We start from the raw sequence: 17,790 nt of genomic DNA, 5'->3' as shown, positions 1-17,790 counted from the left end.
CCACAGTCCTGTTTTAATCTTATTGGGTTCACTGGGAAGAAATTTATTAAAATACTTCACATGATCTAATAATAAAAGTTATTTAAAATGTTTTGAAGTATTAATAGGAATAACATGCAGTGGTCTGGAAAATCTGCTAATGTAGAACCAGCAAAGTCCCAAATGTGCTGGATTAGAAACATAGAAACAGAAAATCTACAGCGCAATTCAGGCCCTTTGGCCCACAAAGCTGTGCCGAACATGTCCCTACCTTAGAAATTACTAGGCTTACCCATAGCCCTCTATTTTTCTAAGCTCCATGCACCTATCCAAAAATCTCTTAAAAGACCCTATCGAATCCCCCTCCACCATCGTTGCCGGCAGCCCATTCCACGCACTCACCACTCTCGGAGTAAAAGAACTTACCTCTGACATTTCCTCTATACCTACTCCCCAGCACCTTAAACCTATGTCATCTTGTGGCAACCATTTCAGCCCTGGGAAAAAGCCTCTGACTATCCACATGATCAATGCCTCTCATCATCTTATACACCTCTATCAGATTCCCCCCTCATCCTCCGTTACTCCAAAGGAGGAAAGGCAGAGTTCCCTCAACCTGTTTTTATAAGGCATGCTCCCCAATCCAGGAAACATCCTTGTAAATCTCCTCTACACCCTTTCTATGGCTTCTACATCCTTCCTGTAGTGAGGCGACCAGAACTGAGCACAGTACTCCAAGTGGGGTCTGACCAGTGTCCTACATAGCTGCAACATTACCTCTCGGCTCCTAAATTCAATTCCATGATTGATGAAGGACAATACACCATATGCCTTCTTAACCACAGAGTCAACCTGTGCAGCTGCCTTGAGCGTCCTATGAACTCGGGCCCCAAGATCCCTCTGATCCTCCACACTGCCAAGAGTCTTACCATTATACTGTATTCTATTATACATACTATATTCTGCCATCATATTTGACCTACCAAAATGAACCACTTCACACTTATCTGGGTTGAACTCCATCTGCCACTTCTCAGCCCAGTTTTGCATCATATCTATGAACCGCTGTAACCTCTGACAGCCCTCCACACTATCCACAACACCTCCAACCTTATCAGAATTCTTTCCAACCTTCTTTGAAAAGCAAACTCTACAAAGGCATGGTCACGTGCAAACAGCCTAGGCCAGTTTCCTCCCTTCTTATCCCAAGCAAAGAAACCCATTTGGCCAGGCTAAAAAGTTCTAGAACGGCAAAAGAGAAAGTACAATATATCTTCATTTTCTGCTTTCTTACTATCTGTAGATCCACATCTAGGCAAAATTGGCTGTGTATTATTGGGAATGTTGATAAATATAATGCCTTCTTCCAGAGCCCTCCACTGTGGCATCTGATGAATCTTGTTTGCATGAAATGGACAGCATTTTATGTCCTGTACTGGCAAGGAGTCAACAGTGGGAATGTCGCCATTGCTGAGGTCAAAGTCAAGGATCATCAGGGTGGAGTTGTGGCCAGAGTTGGGATCCAGAGCATGATCCTGGTTTGAAATCGAAGCTGGGGTCTAAAGCATCAATACTTTTCAGCTTTTGAGGTATTACATTTTTTGGTTACCTGCAAGAAGTCTGTGCCTCTCACACTCGTGAATAAGGACGACTTAAGAGTCACAGAGCAATACAGTATGGATACAGGCCCTTTGGCCCAAGGAGTTCATGCCAACTGCAGTGCCCACCCAGCTAGTCCCAGTTTCCTGTGTTCTTCCCATATCCCTCTAAGCCCTGCCCCTCCATGTACCTATCCAAATGCTTCTTAAATGATACTATTGTACCTGCCTCGCCCACTTCCTCTGGCAGCTTGTTCCAGATACTCACCACCCTCTGCGTGGAAAAGCCCCTCCGGTCCCTTTTAAGTATTTCCCTTCACACCCGAAATGTATGACTCCCTAGTTTTGGACTCCCCTACCTTGGGGAAAAGACTGTTACCATCCACCTTATTTATGTCTCTCATAATTTTATAAACCTCTATAAGATCACCCTTCATTCTCCAACGTTCCAAGGATTAAAGACCTAGCCTGGCCAACCTCTCCTTATAACTCATGCTTTCTAGTCCTGGCAACATCCTCGTAAATCTTTTCTGCACTCTTTCCAGTTTAATCATGTCTTTCCTATACCAGGGTGACCAAAACTGTACACAGAACTCCAAATGCAGCTACACCAAAGACTTATACAACTGCAACGTAACGTCCCAGCTCTGATACTGAATGCACTGACTGATGAAGGCCAGCATGCTAAATGCCTTTTTCACTACACAGGTAGCTGTGACCCTGCTTTCAACGAATGATGCACCTGTACTCCCAGGTCCCTCTGTTCCATTACATCCCTATGCTGGTTTAATTTTCCTAAATGTATAACCTCACACTTTTCTGTATTGAAATCCATTTATCAAGCTTCAGCCCACTTTCCTAATTGATCAAGATCCCCCTGTAATCTACGATAACCTTCTTCACTATCAACAACAGCTACTAATTTTGTGTCATCTGCAAACTTACTGATCAAGCCTTGTACATTCGTATCCAAATCATTTATATAAATAACGAATAACAAGGGTCCCAACACTGATCACGGCGGCACACCACTAGTTACTGGCCTCCATTCTGAGAAACAAACTTCAACCACCATCCTGATCTATCTGTACCCAGAGCTACTTCCTACCTCTGAGCCAATTTTGAATCCACCTGACCAGCTCTCCCTGGATTCCATGGGACCTAACCTTCCAATCCAGCCTACCACATGAGCCCCATCAAAGGCTTTGCTAAAGTCCAAATAGACAACATCCACTGCCCTACCCTCATCTACCTTTTTGGTTACCTCTTCAAAAAACTCGAAAAGATTCATGAAGCATGACTTTCCACGCACAAAACCATACTGACCCCTCCTCATAAGACTCTGTCTGTTCAAATGCTGGTAGATCCTGTCCCTCCAGTCACTTCCCTACCACTGATGTCAGGCTGACTGGCCTGTAGATCCCTGGCTTGTCCTTGCTACCTTTCTTAAACAAGCGAACAACATTAGCTACCTTCCAGTCTTTGGGAACTTCACCATTGGCTAATGATGAAGCAAATATCTCCACAAGGGCCTCTGCAATTTCTTCTCTAGCCTCCCACAAAGTTCAAGGATGCACTTGGTTAGGCCCTTGGGATTTATCCACCTGAATGTGCCGTAAGGCTGCAAATACCTCCTCCTGGTAATATGAATGTTTCCCTTATCTCTTGAGCAACCATGATTTTCTGCTCGGTAAACACCAAGGAGAAACGTTTGTTAAAAAATCCCACCCATCTCCTGCAGCTTGAGACATAGGCAGCCCTGCTGATCTCTAAGGGGAGCTACTCTCTCTCCCTAGCCACCCTTTTAATATATCTATATAACTTTTCGGGATTTTCCTTATCTGCCAGATTCATCTCATACCCTCTCTTTACCCTCCCGATTTCCTTCTTAAGAGTATTCTAAATGTTTTTATAGTCATCAAGGAACTTAGTGTAGTTGCCAACACAGGACAAAGAACATAGTACAGCCCTTACCCCACATATCTGTGCCAACATGTTGCCAAATTAACTAAATCCCTTCTGCCTGCACATGATCAATATCCATCCATTCCCAGCATATTCATGTGCCTACCTAAAAGCCTCTTAAACACCCCCATCATATCTGCTTCCACCACAACTCAGGTACCTACTACTCTCTGTGTGAAAAAAACTTCTCCTGCTCCTCTCCATTAAACTTTCCCCCTCACCTTAAATGCATGTCCTCTAGTATTTGACATTTCGATCCTGGGAAAAAGATTCTGACTGTCTACCCTATCTATGCCTCTCATAATTTTATGAACTTTCATCAGGTCTCTCTTCAGTCTCCAATGTTCCAGAGAAGAAAACCCAAGTTTGTCCAACCTGTCCTTATAGCTCATACCCTTTAATCCAGGCAGCATCCTGGTAAACCTCTTCTGCACCCTTTCCAAAGCCTCCACATCCTTCTAAAGTTTTATACTGCTGCACCATGACTTCCTGACTCGTATACTCAAGGCCCTGACCAATGAAGGCAAGCATGCCATACGCCTTCTTTAACACCCTATCTACTTGCATGGCCACTTTCAAGGAACTATGGACTTTGTCCCCAAGACCCCTCTGACTCCGAGCATAGAGTCCCTCCTTTATCTCTGAGTAGTCCTACCTTGTCCCTAGTTATTCCCTTGTTTTTAGGGATTGAGGTAGGGAAACACTTTGTGACCAGTGACCATAATTCTATTAGCTTTAAAATAGTTATGGACAAAGATTGGACTGGTCCACAAGTTACGGTCTTAAATTATGATATCAAAAGTGTAGGGACAGCATGTTCCTGTTAGGAGTGAAGAGCAAGGCTGGTAAGTTTAGGAAATATTGATTGACAAGAGATTTTGAGGCTCTGGTCATGATAAAGGAGGGATACATCATCTTCTGAGCAGTCAGGATCAAGCAAATCCCTTAGCAAGTATCAGAAGTGTCAAAGTACACTGAAAAGGAAAATCAGAAGGGCAAAAAGAGGGCATGAGATGTATCTGGCAGGCAAGGTTTAGAAAAATTCAAGAGATCTGCACCGTTAAGAGTAAAAGGGTGGCTAGGGAGAGAATAGTTCCCCTTAAAGATTAGCATGTGTGCAGCCACAGGAGATGAGTGAGAAATGATTATTTCTCATTAGTTTTTACTATGGTGAATGAAAAAATATATATATACACAAACACATACACACATATGTATATGCATATATTTTATTTATTTTAATATATTAATTCATTATATATATGAATATATTATATTTAATATTAACATTTTATTGTATATTAAAAATATAATTATAATTATAAACAATAATTACAAAGAATTACAAAAAGAAATTGGTGACCTTAAAGCACATTAACGTGGAAAAATCCCCAGGGCCAGACTAAGTGCATTCTCAGACCCTGTGGGAAGCTAGGGAAGAAATTGCAGAGGCTGTTGCAGGGATATTTGCATCATCTTTAGCCACAGGTGAAATTCCCAAGAACTGAAGGGAAGCTAATGATATACTATTATTTAAAAAGGACAGCAAAGACAAGCCAGGGAACTACAGGCCGGTGAGTCTGATAAGTTACTGGCAAGTAAGTTACTGGAGGAGGTTCTGAGGGACAGGGTCGACCAGATTTGGATAGACAACAACTGATTAAAGATAGTCATCTGTGAGAAGTCATGCCTGACGAATCTATTACAGTTTTTCTAGAGGATTGATGAGGGCAGGGCAATGAACATTGTCTGTATGGGCTAGCAAAGCCTTTGACAAGGCCCTGTATGGAAGGCTAGTCTGAAAGGTTAAATCGCATAGGATCCAGGGAAGAGCTACTGGATTCATCATTGGCTCGATGGGAGGAAGCGGAGGATGATAGTGGAAGGTTGTTTCTTCTGTTATTAATGATGTGCCAAAGGGATCATTCCTGGACCCAATGATATTCAATTTGGATGAGAATGGAAAAGGTATGGTTAGTAATTTTGCTGATGACATTAAAATAGGTGGTACCATAGACAGTGAAGGTTATCAAAAGTTACAGGGAAATCTTGATCAGCTAGGTAAGTGGGTGGAGGAATGGCAAATGGCATTCATTTCTAATGTGTGATGTGTTGCATTTTGGGAAAATCACACTAGAATAGGACTTTCACAGTGAATGGTAGGGCCCTTGGGAGTGCTGTAGAATAGATGGACCTAGGAGTACGAGTACATGGTTCCCTGAAAGTGGCGTCATAGGTAGACAGGGTGGTGAAAAAGGCTTTTGTCACACTGGCCTTCATCAGTTATGGCACTGAGTATTGGAGTTGGGTTGTTATGTTGGAGTTGGGTTGTTATGTTGCAGTTGTGCAAGATGTTGGTGAAGCTATACCTGGAGTATCGTGTACAGTTTTGGTCACCCTGTAAAAGATATCATTAAGCTGGAAAGAGTCCAAAGAAAATTTACAAGAATGTTGTTAGGACTCAAGGGCCTGAGTTATACGAAGAGGTTGGCCAGGCTAGACCTTATTCTTTGGAATATGTGAGATTGAGGGATGACCTTATAGAGATGTATAAAATCATGACAGGCATAGAGGGTGAATGTGCACAGTCTTTTTCCCAGGGAAAGGGAATCAAAAACTAGAGGGCATAAGTTTAAGGTGACAGGGGAAAGATTTAAAAGGGACCTGAGGGGCAACTTTTTCCACCCAGATGGTGGTCCTATATTGAACAAACTACTAGAGGAAGTAGTTGAGGCAAGTACAACAACAATGTTCATGGAACATTTGGAAGGTACAAAGATAGGAAAGGTTTAGAGGGATATGGGCCAAATGCACGCAAATGGGACTAGCTTAGATGAGCATCTTGGTCAGCATGGATGATTTGGGCAGAAGGACCTCTTTCCATGCTGTATTACTCGATGACAATGAAAATGAATCAATTTAAATGCAACTAAAATAATCAAAAACAGTCAAGGTATCAAACAAATGTACTTAATGGAGGTGAGTTTCAGTTACTTTGCTTTTTTTTAAACTCCCCTATAAATATTCCTCTCTGCTGCTATGAATGGAATATTTGGATGCTTCAAGACATCACCAACTCATTCAGAGAAGCATACGAGAGCACGGGCCAGACACTCAACAACCGTAAGACCAAGGTTTTCCACCAACTCACCCCCACAATCAAGGCTCACGCAAGACCCTGGTAAATGCAGACTACTTTGCATATGAATGGAAGCACCAGTTGGTGAAGGCATCAGTGATGATGAAATTCACTACTGCCTTCAATGAGCCAGCACAGCCTTTGGTCAATTGAGGAAATGAGTATTTAAAGAGATCAAATGGCTATATGTTCATTGTCTACCTACTGTGATCCCTACTCCCCTACATGCTTCTGAGACCTAGATTATCTGAAGCAAACAGCAAGGCACAGATAAATAATGTTGCCTCCATGAAATCTTCCAAATATCTCCATCACCAAAGCCCTGGTTACTCTCTGTCAGCTAAGTTGGTCAGACCACACTAAACTCCTGAAAGAGTTACTCCACTCTGAGCTCCACATGGATAGAGAAAAAGATGAAATGATGTACTCATAGCTTCCTTGAAGTGAAATATCCCCAATAACTCCGGAAACCTCTGCCTCAGAACGTCATGGAATGTGGAATTCAGCACAGAAACAAGCCCTTTGGCTCATTGAATCTACACTGACCATCAACCACCCATTTTTACACAAATCCTACATTAATCCCACTTATTCTCCCCATATTTACTTCAGCTCCCGCTAGATTTTAATCACTTACCTACACACTAAGGGCAATTTATAGTGGCCAATCAACCTACCAACCAGTACATCTTTGGGGTCACAGGGAGAATGTATAAACTCCACACAGAGAGCACCGGAGGTCAGGATTGAACCTGGATCTGTGGTGCTGAGAGGCAATGACTCTATTAGCTGCACCACAAGCCAAGAAGGAACATTTGAGAACACATGCATTGTGAGCAAACAGAACCTCTGCATAGGTGGTGTGCAGAGCAGAACACTTCATGAATTACTCACTTGCCCATCAGAAACCCCCTGCCCCATTTGTGGAAGAGTCCATGATCCCCCCATTTGCCACCTCAAAACCCAAAAGACCAGAGTGGAAGCAAATCTTCCTTGATCCTGAGGAACTGCCTAAGGAAAAGCAGCAACACCAATTAAGTACCCAGACTATCTCAAAACTTCAGAAACATGGTTCTTAATCGGACTCAGAGCAAGGTCAGAATTACAGCAGCAAGAACCACTTGGGAAGTTCGGAACATTCCGATAAAAGCAAGTGGTTTACATCAGCATATTCTGCGCTGAAGCAAACTAATTGCTCATATCAGAATGATCCATCTGGTCCATCTGCAAGAAAGTTCTGCACCACCAAAATTGATAACCCATTCTGATGGTTAATTGTACCAAACTTAATATAATTTTGTGTTAGTGTGACGACTCATCGTCCGCGTAGGCGAACCGGCTTGGTGGTCGGGGCACACGTCAGAGCGGCAGGGCCCAAGATGGCGCTGGGCCTTAGTCTTCCCCGAGTGACAGGGGAGAACACACGCGCGTGAAAAGATTTCGATGACGTAGCACGTACGTCATTTCCGTTTTCGGACGGCAGGAACTGCGCGGCTTAAAAGGCCCGTGCAAGGCAGGTAAATAAATCAGTCTTGTTCCACAGCTTGCAGACTCGTGTCTTTATTCTTGCATTGCGGTAGCAGCCGCTACATTGGTGACCCCGACGGTCCAAACGGATTTTGGACCCACACAATGAACGACAATGCAGCAGCCAACGCAGTGGCACTCAAGCTGCCCAGCTTTTGGATGCTTCGGCCCCGCATGTGGTTCGACCAGGCCAAAGCCCAGTTCTAACTTCGACAGATCACCTCCGACTCCACACGGTACTACCACATGGTCAGCTCCTTGGACCAGGAGACAGCCGCTCAGGTCAGAGACTTCATCCAGTCTCCTCCACAGGAAGGCAAGTACCCGGCTTTCAAGGCCCTTCTCAATCGGACCTTCGGCCTCTCCTGTTGTGAGTGCGCCGCCCGCCTGCTTCATCTCAACGGCCTGGGGGACAGATTTCCATCCGCCCTGAAGAACGAGATGCTGGCCTTGGCTGAGGGACACAAGCCCTGCCTGATGTTCAAGCAGGCCTTCCTCGAACAGCTGCCCAACGACGTTCACCTGCTGTTGGCCGACGCCGACTTCAGCAACCCACGTGAGGTAGCCGCCCAGGCAGACGTCCTGTGGAAGGCCAAACGTGAGAGCAGTTCGTCCGTCGGCCAAATCGCCAGACCGCGTGCCCAGCGCCTACCTAAACCAGTCCCAGCAGCCGAGCGACCACACCCCAGAAACACAGATGACAACAATGATGACCAGCTGTGTTTCTACCATCAGAGGTGGGGCGCAGTGGCCCGATGTTGCCCACCCTGCAAGTTTCAGGGAAATGCCAGGGCCAGCCACCACTGATGGCTACGGTGGCTGGCCACTAACACAGCCTCCTATTCGTTTGGGAGGAGCAGTCCGGGTGTCGTTTCCTTGTCGATACTGGAGCAGAGGTCAGTGTTTTACCCCCACCCTCAAAGCCGCAAACTGCACAACGATACGGACTTTCGGTACCTGTACAGTCCAATTACAATTCAACGACAGCCGTTTTATCTGGAACTTTACCCTTGCCGCCGTCGCCCAGCCACTCCTGGGAGCTGACTTCCTCCGGGCCCACAGCCTGTTAGTCGACCTGCGAGGGAAACGGCTAGTGCGCTCCAGAACCTTCCAGACTTATTCTCTGGGAGAAGCCAGCCTACCAGCCCCGCGCCTGGACTCCGTTTCCCTGTCTGGCAACGAGTTCACCAAGCTCCTAGCTGAGTTCCCATTGGTTCTGGCACCTCAGTTCACGAATTCGATGCCCAACCACAGGGTGCGGCACCACATCATTACCACAGGGCCACCCCTTCACGCTCGAGCACGACTACCTCCAGACAAGCTCAGCCTGGCGAAGGAGGAGTTCCGCCACATGGAGCAGCTGGGGATCGTTTGCAGGTCAGACAGCCCCTGGGCCTCCCCCCTGCACTTGGTTCCCAAAGCCACCGGTGGGTGGAGGCCCTGCGGTGACTACCGCAGGCTGAATGACGCCACCACCCCAGACCGCTACCCCGTCCCTCATATCCAGGACCGCGGCAAACCTACACGGGGCTCACATCTTCTCCAAGGTGGACCTCATCCAGGGATACCACCAAATCCTGGTCCACCTTGATGACGTCCCCAAAACTGCACATCACTCCATTCGGCCTCTTTGAATTCCTTCGAATGCTGTTTGGCCTTAAGAACGCCGCACAGACCTTCCAGCTGCTGATGGACGCGGTAGGCCGCAACCTGGACTTCGTGTTCATTTATTTAGATGACATCCTAATCGCCAGCTGTAACCACCAAGAACACCTTTCCCACCTCCGCCGACTGTACTCCTGCCTCAGTGATTTCGGCCTCACTATCAACCCGGCCAAGTGCCAATTCGGACTCGACTCTATCGAATTCCTCGGCCACAGAATCACCAGCGAGGGAGCAACACCCCTACCCGCTATCCGCCATTTTGCCCACCCCAACACAGTCAAAGGCCTGCAGGAGTTTGTTGGGATGGTCAACTTTTACCATCGGTTCATCGCTGCAGCAGCCAGTATCATGCACCCTTTGTTCTCGCTGATGTCTGGCAAGGGCAAGGACATCACCTGGGATGACAAGGCCACGGCTGCCTTCGTTAAGGCCAAAGAAGCCCTAGCAGACGCCGCGATGCTGGTACACCCCAGGACAGACGTCCCAACCGCCCTCACGGTGGACGCATTCAATACTGCAATCGGTGGGGTACTGGAACAACTAATCGAAGGCCGTTGGCAACCCTTGGCGTTTTTCAGCAGGCACCTTAGGCCACCCGAACTCAAATACAGCGCTTTTGATCGAGAACTACTGGCGTTGTACCTGGCAATCAGCATTTCCAGTACTTTTAGAAGGCAGGCCTTTCACCGTGTTCACTGACCACAAGCCATTGTCTTTTGCCTTCTCTAAGATCTCTGATCCCTGGTCAGCCCGCCAGCAGCGACATTTGTCCTACATTTCCGAGTTCACAATGGATATCCAACATGTCTCTGGAAAGGACAATGTCGTTGCTGACGCGCTCTCCAGACCGACCATCCACAGCCTGTCCCTGGGTGTAGACTACACGGCCCTGGCTGACGCACAGCAAGCCGACGACGAGCTGCCCAGCTACAGAACCGCAGTCTCAGGCCTGCAGCTCCAAGATTTCATAGTTGGCCCAGGTCAGCGGACCCTCCTGTGCGACATCGCAACCGGTCAGCCCTGCTCTATAGTTCCTGCAGCCTGGTGGAAACGCATTTTCGACTTGGTACACGGGTTGGCTCACCCGTCCACCAGATCAACTGTCCAACTAGTCGCCAGAAAGTTCGACTGGCACGGCCTGCGCAAACAGGTCAGTGAGTGGGCCAAGACTTGTCCGCACTGCCAGACATCAAAAATCCAACGACACACCAAGGTCCCGCCACAGCAGTTCGAGCCTACCCGTAGAAGGTTCGTCAACATTCACGTCGACCTCGTTGGTCCCCTGCCAGTTTCAAGAGGAGCACGGTACCTCCTTACCATCGTGGACCGGTTCACAAGGTGGCCAGAGGCAACCCCTCTCTCAGACATCATGACCGATTCCTGCGCTCGGGCACTGCTCACAACTTGGGTCTCGCACTTTGGTGTTCTGGCCCACATCACTTCAGACAGAGGCGCCTAGTTTACCTCCAGCCTATGGTCTGCATTAGCGAACATGCTAGGAACACAGCTGCACACCACCACAGCCTACCACCCTCAGTCAAACGGGTTGGTAGAACGTTTCCACCACCATCTGAAATCAGCCCTGATGGCCCGCCTGAAAGGTCCTAACTGGGTCGAAGAACTTCCTTGGGTCCTGCTCGGCATACGCACTGCCTCCAAGGAGGATCTCCACACTTCGTCAGCTGAACTTGTGTACGGTGCGCCCCTGGTTGTCCCAGGAGAGCTCATACCCACCTTTAGGGGGCAAGAGGAACAACCCACGGCAGTCCTGGAAAGACTGCGTGAGAGGCTCGGCAGCTTGGCACCAATTCCCACTTCGCGACATGGTCACTCCCCATCCTGTGAGCCCAGGGAACTACGAGACTAAGTTCGCTTTCATTCGCGGGGCATGCCCCGGGCACCATTGCAACGACCATATGAGGGGCCATTCTGGGACGTCAGAAATAATGGGTTCACCTTTATTTTGGGCATTGGGGGCAAGGAAGAAGTCTTCACGACGGACTGCCTCAAACCAGCCCATTTAGACCTCCAACAATCGGTCGAGGTCCCAACATCATGACGCAGAGGCCGACCACCTAAGCAACAGCTAGCACAGCCCACGAACTTTGGGGACCATATCGCTGGTTCCGGGGGGGGAACTCATCGTCCGCACAGGCGAACCAGCTCGGTAGTCAGGGTGCGCGTCGTCAGAGTGGCGGGGCCCAAGATGGCACTGGGCCTTCGTCTTCCCCGAGCGACGGGGGAGAACCCACACGCGCAAAAAGATTTCAATGACGTAGCACGTACGTCATTTCTGTTTTCAGAAGGCGGGAACTGCGCGGCTTAAAAGGCCCGCGCAAGACGGGTAAATAAATCAATCTTGTTCCACAGCTTGCAGACTCGTGTCTTTATTCTCGCATCACAGTAGCAGCTGCTACATTAGCATGGAAACATTAATCAACCAATAATAGATGTGACTAGAGATGAAATGGTAACATCCAAACCATGCATTTTCCAGTGGTACACACTAGTTTCACTTTTCTAAAAAAAAAGCTGTGCAGTAAAATATGCCATAACTTCCACTTAAGGGTGGCAACTGTATGCACCAAAATTATGTAATCTGTGTTTTCTGATTGTGCAGATATGAAATGAGACATAAACAGTAACCAAAATCTGTAATCTCATGGGTCAAGCAGGAAGTAGTAACCATGATACCTACTGATTCCTTTCTCCTTTGGGGCAATCTTCTCCAAATCTTTAAGCTGAAACACATCTTTCTAAAAAAAAAGAACAAGAAAGTTTTACTGTAAATCATCATTAACGGATTTTTCATTTTTTAAAAAAAAATTCAACAGGAATAACTCAAGCTAGGCTATTCATTGTAATCTGTTGCTTGTGAATATCCAAATGTTTTAAGCGGGCCTCGAAATAAAAAAAAACACGAAGTAGCAGTAGAGAACCCATTTCAACTAATACTTCAACTGAAACCATTCTATAACAACAAAGGTACTTGTAGGAAAGCTGCAAGTCTATTATTTTTTTCAATCTTTTTATTAGTTTTCAAATTAATACAGATTAATATATCAATGTTTATACATGTAATACAAAGAGATCAAGAGAACAATCATGACATGGATAATCATAAAGAACAACAGAGTATAAAAAAATCTGTAGATCCAATGATCTGTTAGTGAATGAATATAATATAAAAGAAAAAGATTTATTATAAAATATAAAAAAAGAAAAAACCCAAAACAATAAGAAAAATTATAAACAATATATCAAACCAAACTAAGCTAAAGAAAAAAAATGAAAAAAACAGAAAAAAAACTGGAGTAAAATTTCTCAATAGAAACAGAGCAACATTATGTCATCAACCCCGTTCCTCGAAATTGAAAGGTCATTATAAGGGGATCTATATCATGTGAAAATATTGAATAAATGGACTCCAAACTTCCTCAAATTTAAGCCAAGGATCAACAGTACCACTCCTAATTTTTTCCAAGTTTAAACATGATATAGTTTGAGAGAACCATTGAAAAGTAGTAGGGGGTATTGGATCCTTCCACTTAAGCAAAATGGATCGTTTGGCCATTAATGTAACAAAGGCAATCATACGGTTAGCGGAGGCAGATAGATGGCCAGATTCTATCCTTGGTAAACCAAAAATTGCAGTGATAGGATGAGGTTGTAAATCAATCTTCAATACATTTGAAATAATGTTAAAAACATCTTTCCAATATTTTTCCAAAAGAGGAAAGGACCAAAACATGTGTCAAAGAAGCCACATTCGATTTACATCTGTCGCATATAGGATTTATATGTTGATAAAAACGAGCTAGCTTATCTTTTGACATATGGGTCCTGTGAACTACCTTAAACTGTGTCAACGAGTGTCTGGCACACATTGAAGATGTATTAACTAAATGAAGAATTTTCTTCCAAGTCTCTGTAGGTATAGATGTCTGGAGTTCACTTTCCCATTCATTCTTAATTTTGTCCAGTGGTTCTGAACGAATTTTCATAATTAACTCATAAATTATTGCTATCAAGCCCTTCTGACAAGGATTAAAACCAAAAATGTTTTCCATAATTTCAGTTTTGTAAGGTGTGGGAAAAGAGGGTATAGTACCTTTTAAAAAAATTTCTAATTTGCAAATATCGAAAAAAGTGTGATCTAGGCAAACTGTATTTGTTAGACAATTGTTCAAAAGATGAAAAACAGTTATCAATAAATAAATCACGAAAACATACTATTCCCGTCCTTTTCCATATGGAAAAAACTCAGTCAACTCTGGATGGATGAAAGAATAAATTAGGTTGAATGGGACTTGATAGATTAAATTTATTCAATCCAAAAAAATTTACGAAATTGAAACCATATTCGTATTGTATGTTTAACAATTGGGTTAATCATATGTTTACTTAATTTGGTAAGTGCAAAAGGGAGTGGAGCTCCTAAAATAGAAACTAATGAAAATTCAAGTACTGATTGGGACTCAAGGTGTACCCATTTGGGGCGTTGAATTACATCTGAATCTTGTATCCAAAAAATTAAATACCTAATATTGATTGCCCAATAATATAAAGTTAGGCAAGGCCATACCACCATCTTTTTTAGTTTTTGTAAATATTTCTTATTTAGCCTTGGGTTTTTATTCTGCCAAATATTTGAAAGAATTTTAGAATCAATAGTATCAAACAAAGATTTCAGAACAAAAGTTGGAATCGCTTGAAATAAATATAAAAATTTTGGTAAAATATTCATTTTAACCGCATTAATTCGGCCTACCAATGATAGAGACAGTGGGGACCATTTAGTAAATAATTGTTTAACATGGTCAATTAAAGACAGTAGATTAGCTTTAAATAAGTCCTTATGTCTCTTAGTAATTTTAACACCTAAATACATAAAATAGTCAGTTACCAATCTAAAAGGTAATTGGCTATAAATTGGATTTGCATATTTAATGGAAAAAGTTCACTCTTATTAAAATTTAATCTATAGCCAGAAAAAACACTAAACTGATCTAATAGTGATAGTACTGCAGAGATAGATTCCTCCAGATTAGAAATATAAAGTAACAGGTCATCTGGGTAAAGAGATATCTTATGAATCTTCTGTCCATGAGTAATACCACATATATTTGAAGAATCCCGAAGTGCAATAGCCAAAGGTTCTAAAGCAATATCAAATAATAAAGGGCTTAACTGGCAGCCTTGTCTAGTACCTCGAAAAAGCCTAAACAAAGGAGATCTTTGATTATTAGTAAGTATTGAAGCCATAGGTGCATATTATTTTAATCACAGATATAAATTTAGGACTAAAATTGAATTTTTGAAGTGTACTGAATAGATATTCCCATTCGACTCTGTCAAACACCTTTTCAGCATCTAGTGAAACAACACATTCTGGAATCTGGGATGAAGGGGTATATATAATATTCATTAATCCCCTAATGTTAAAATGTAGATAACGATTCTGAATAAATCCTGTCTGGTCTTCAGAGATAATTTGTGGGAGAACCTTTTCCAGTCTAAAGGCCAATATTTTGGAATCTACATTTAATAAAGAAATAGGTCTATAAGATGCACAATCAGTGGGATCTTTACCCTTTTTAAGAATTAAAGAAATAGTTGCTTCAATAGAAAGATTGTGGTAGTTTACCCACTGATAGGGCATCTTTAAAAATTTTGGCTAACCAGGGAACAAGAATATCAGAAAAGGATTTAAAAAATTCAGCTGTGTATCCGTCAGGGCCGGGTGCTTTACCCGAATTCATTGAACATATTACTTTCTTTATTTCTTCCTCCAAAATGGAAGCATCTAATATAGAGCATTCATTTAAAGATGACTGGAGAATCTTCAAATCTCTTAAAAGTTCATGTATTAAAGTAGGATCCTCAGGGGATTCTGATTGGTATAAAGAAGAATAAAATTCTTGAAAGGATTTGTTAATTTGAACTTGATCTATCGTGTAGGTACCATCTGGTTTACAAATTTTATTAATCTGATGTTTAGATATAGTAGCTTTCAATTGGTTGGCCAATAATTTACCTGATTTGTCACCATGTATATAAAAGTGACTTTTGTTTTTAAGTAGTAGATTTTCAATTGAAGATGTTAATAATAAACTATGTTGTAGTTGGAGTTCTCTTCTCTTTTTAAAAAGCTCCAGATTAGGAGTAACAGAATATATTTTATCAATTTCTTTAATCTTGTCAGCTAATGTATGTATTTCATTATTAGTTCACTTTTTCAATCCAGCAGAATATGAAATAATTTGACCACAGATGTATGCTTTAAACGTATCCCATATTATCCCACTGGAAATTTTTTCAGTAAAATTAGTTAAAAAGAAAAATGAAATCTGTTCTTTAATAAATTGGACAAAATCTAAGTCTTGTAATAGCGAAGGGTTAAATCGCCATTGTCTGGCATCAAAGGATGCATCTGGTAATTTAATTGATAACCTCAATGGTGCATTATCAGAAATGGCAATTGCATCGTATTTGCAGTCCGTAGTAAGTGGAGCTAATCTAACATCAATAAAAAAAATCAATCCTCGAGTAATTATGGTAGACATGAAAAAAGAATGAAAATTCTTTATCAAATGGGTGTACAAATCTCCAAACATCTAAGATTCCGGATTCAACTAAAAAGGAGTTAATAAAGACAGCGGATTTGTTTGGAAGTGTAGGATTTGACACAGATCTATCCATCGAAGGGTTTAGACAGCAGTTAAAATCTCCACCCATAATCACAGTGTATTCATTTAAATTAGGAAATAATGCAAACAAATGTTTAAAAAATTCAGGGTTATCTACATGGGTGCATAAACATTAACCATAACAACTTTTTTTATTATGAAGTAGACCAGTAATTAATAAAAATCTACCATTTGGGTCTGATATTGTCTCATGATGAACAAACAAAATTGAGGAGTCTATAAAAATAGAAACTCCTTTCACCTTTGCTTGTGAATTTGAATGGAACTGTTGACCCCTCCACAATCTAAAAAAACGTTGGTTATCTTTCTTCCTGGTGTGAGTCTCCTGAACAAAAATGATCTGAGCATTTAATCTATGAAAAACTTTAAAGATCTTCTCGCGCTTAAGCAAATTGTTTAAGCCGTTAACATTCCATGAAATAAAATTAATAGTCTTATCCATTTTAACAGATTAAAAAACATATGGTATGTAAAGGGTTAATCTTGGTATATATGGAACTTACCAACAAGAAGTAGTAAAAAAAGTTCAAAGAGGAAACGGATATGACGACATTTTAGGAAAATTTGTAGTTTAGCCCAGAAGGAAAAAAACCTAGAAACAGCCCCACCCCCCTCCCCCAACAGCCCGAAAACTGGCCAATAGACAGCCAGAAAGCTTTCCTCTAATTGAATTAACCCCAATTCTATTGGTGGCGGTAGTCCAAATTAACAAATATATAAACCATTCATGTTGAGACTAAGAATGAAAAAGATAACCCAAACAGAGATATCAAAATAACAACAAAGTTATGTCATTAAAACAGAGCCAAAGGGCATTAATAGTCAACATTTAAAGAATACAGTTTATTAATTATTTCAGAAAGAAAGCAAATGATCAGTCATTTGGTTAAATTCTTAATTATAATAAAAACAAAACATTAAAAATATTAAAAGAAGAAAGAGAGGTTTAGATCTAAAAATTAATTAGATAATAAAGTGAGTAAGTAGTAAATCAAAGGAAAAACACCTCTTCTGCATTTCTTAGCTTTTAAAATTAAAAGCTAGTTCAAAAGAAACTGCTTGGCGTCTTAAACAGATTTAAACCATTTACGAGATTTGTCAGGTAGTGTAATTCTGAGCCTTGCTGGGATTAATAATGCAGGATGATAATTGCTTTGATAGAGACGAGCCATAATTGGTTTGTAGGTCAGCCTTTCTTTCATAACTT

At 42.6% G+C, this 17,790-nt stretch overlaps 1 protein-coding gene across 2 annotated transcripts in view; it reads right to left on the bottom strand.

The window, feature by feature from the left end:
• mnd1 (meiotic nuclear divisions 1 homolog (S. cerevisiae)) overlaps positions 1-17,790 on the bottom strand; it is a 91,994-nt gene that overhangs the window by 57,978 nt on the left and 16,226 nt on the right. For both annotated transcript variants that reach the window (XM_052042336.1, XM_052042345.1), the window contains one exon: positions 12,572-12,629. In XM_052042336.1, the coding sequence (XP_051898296.1) occupies positions 12,572-12,629 (58 nt within the window). The remainder of the gene's footprint in view (positions 1-12,571; positions 12,630-17,790) is intronic.

The sequence above is a fragment of the Pristis pectinata genome, chromosome 2, assembly GCF_009764475.1.
Source record: "Pristis pectinata isolate sPriPec2 chromosome 2, sPriPec2.1.pri, whole genome shotgun sequence".
NCBI classification, from domain to species: domain Eukaryota; kingdom Metazoa; phylum Chordata; class Chondrichthyes; order Rhinopristiformes; family Pristidae; genus Pristis; species Pristis pectinata.
This window is presented reverse-complemented; position numbering and strand designations above follow the sequence as displayed.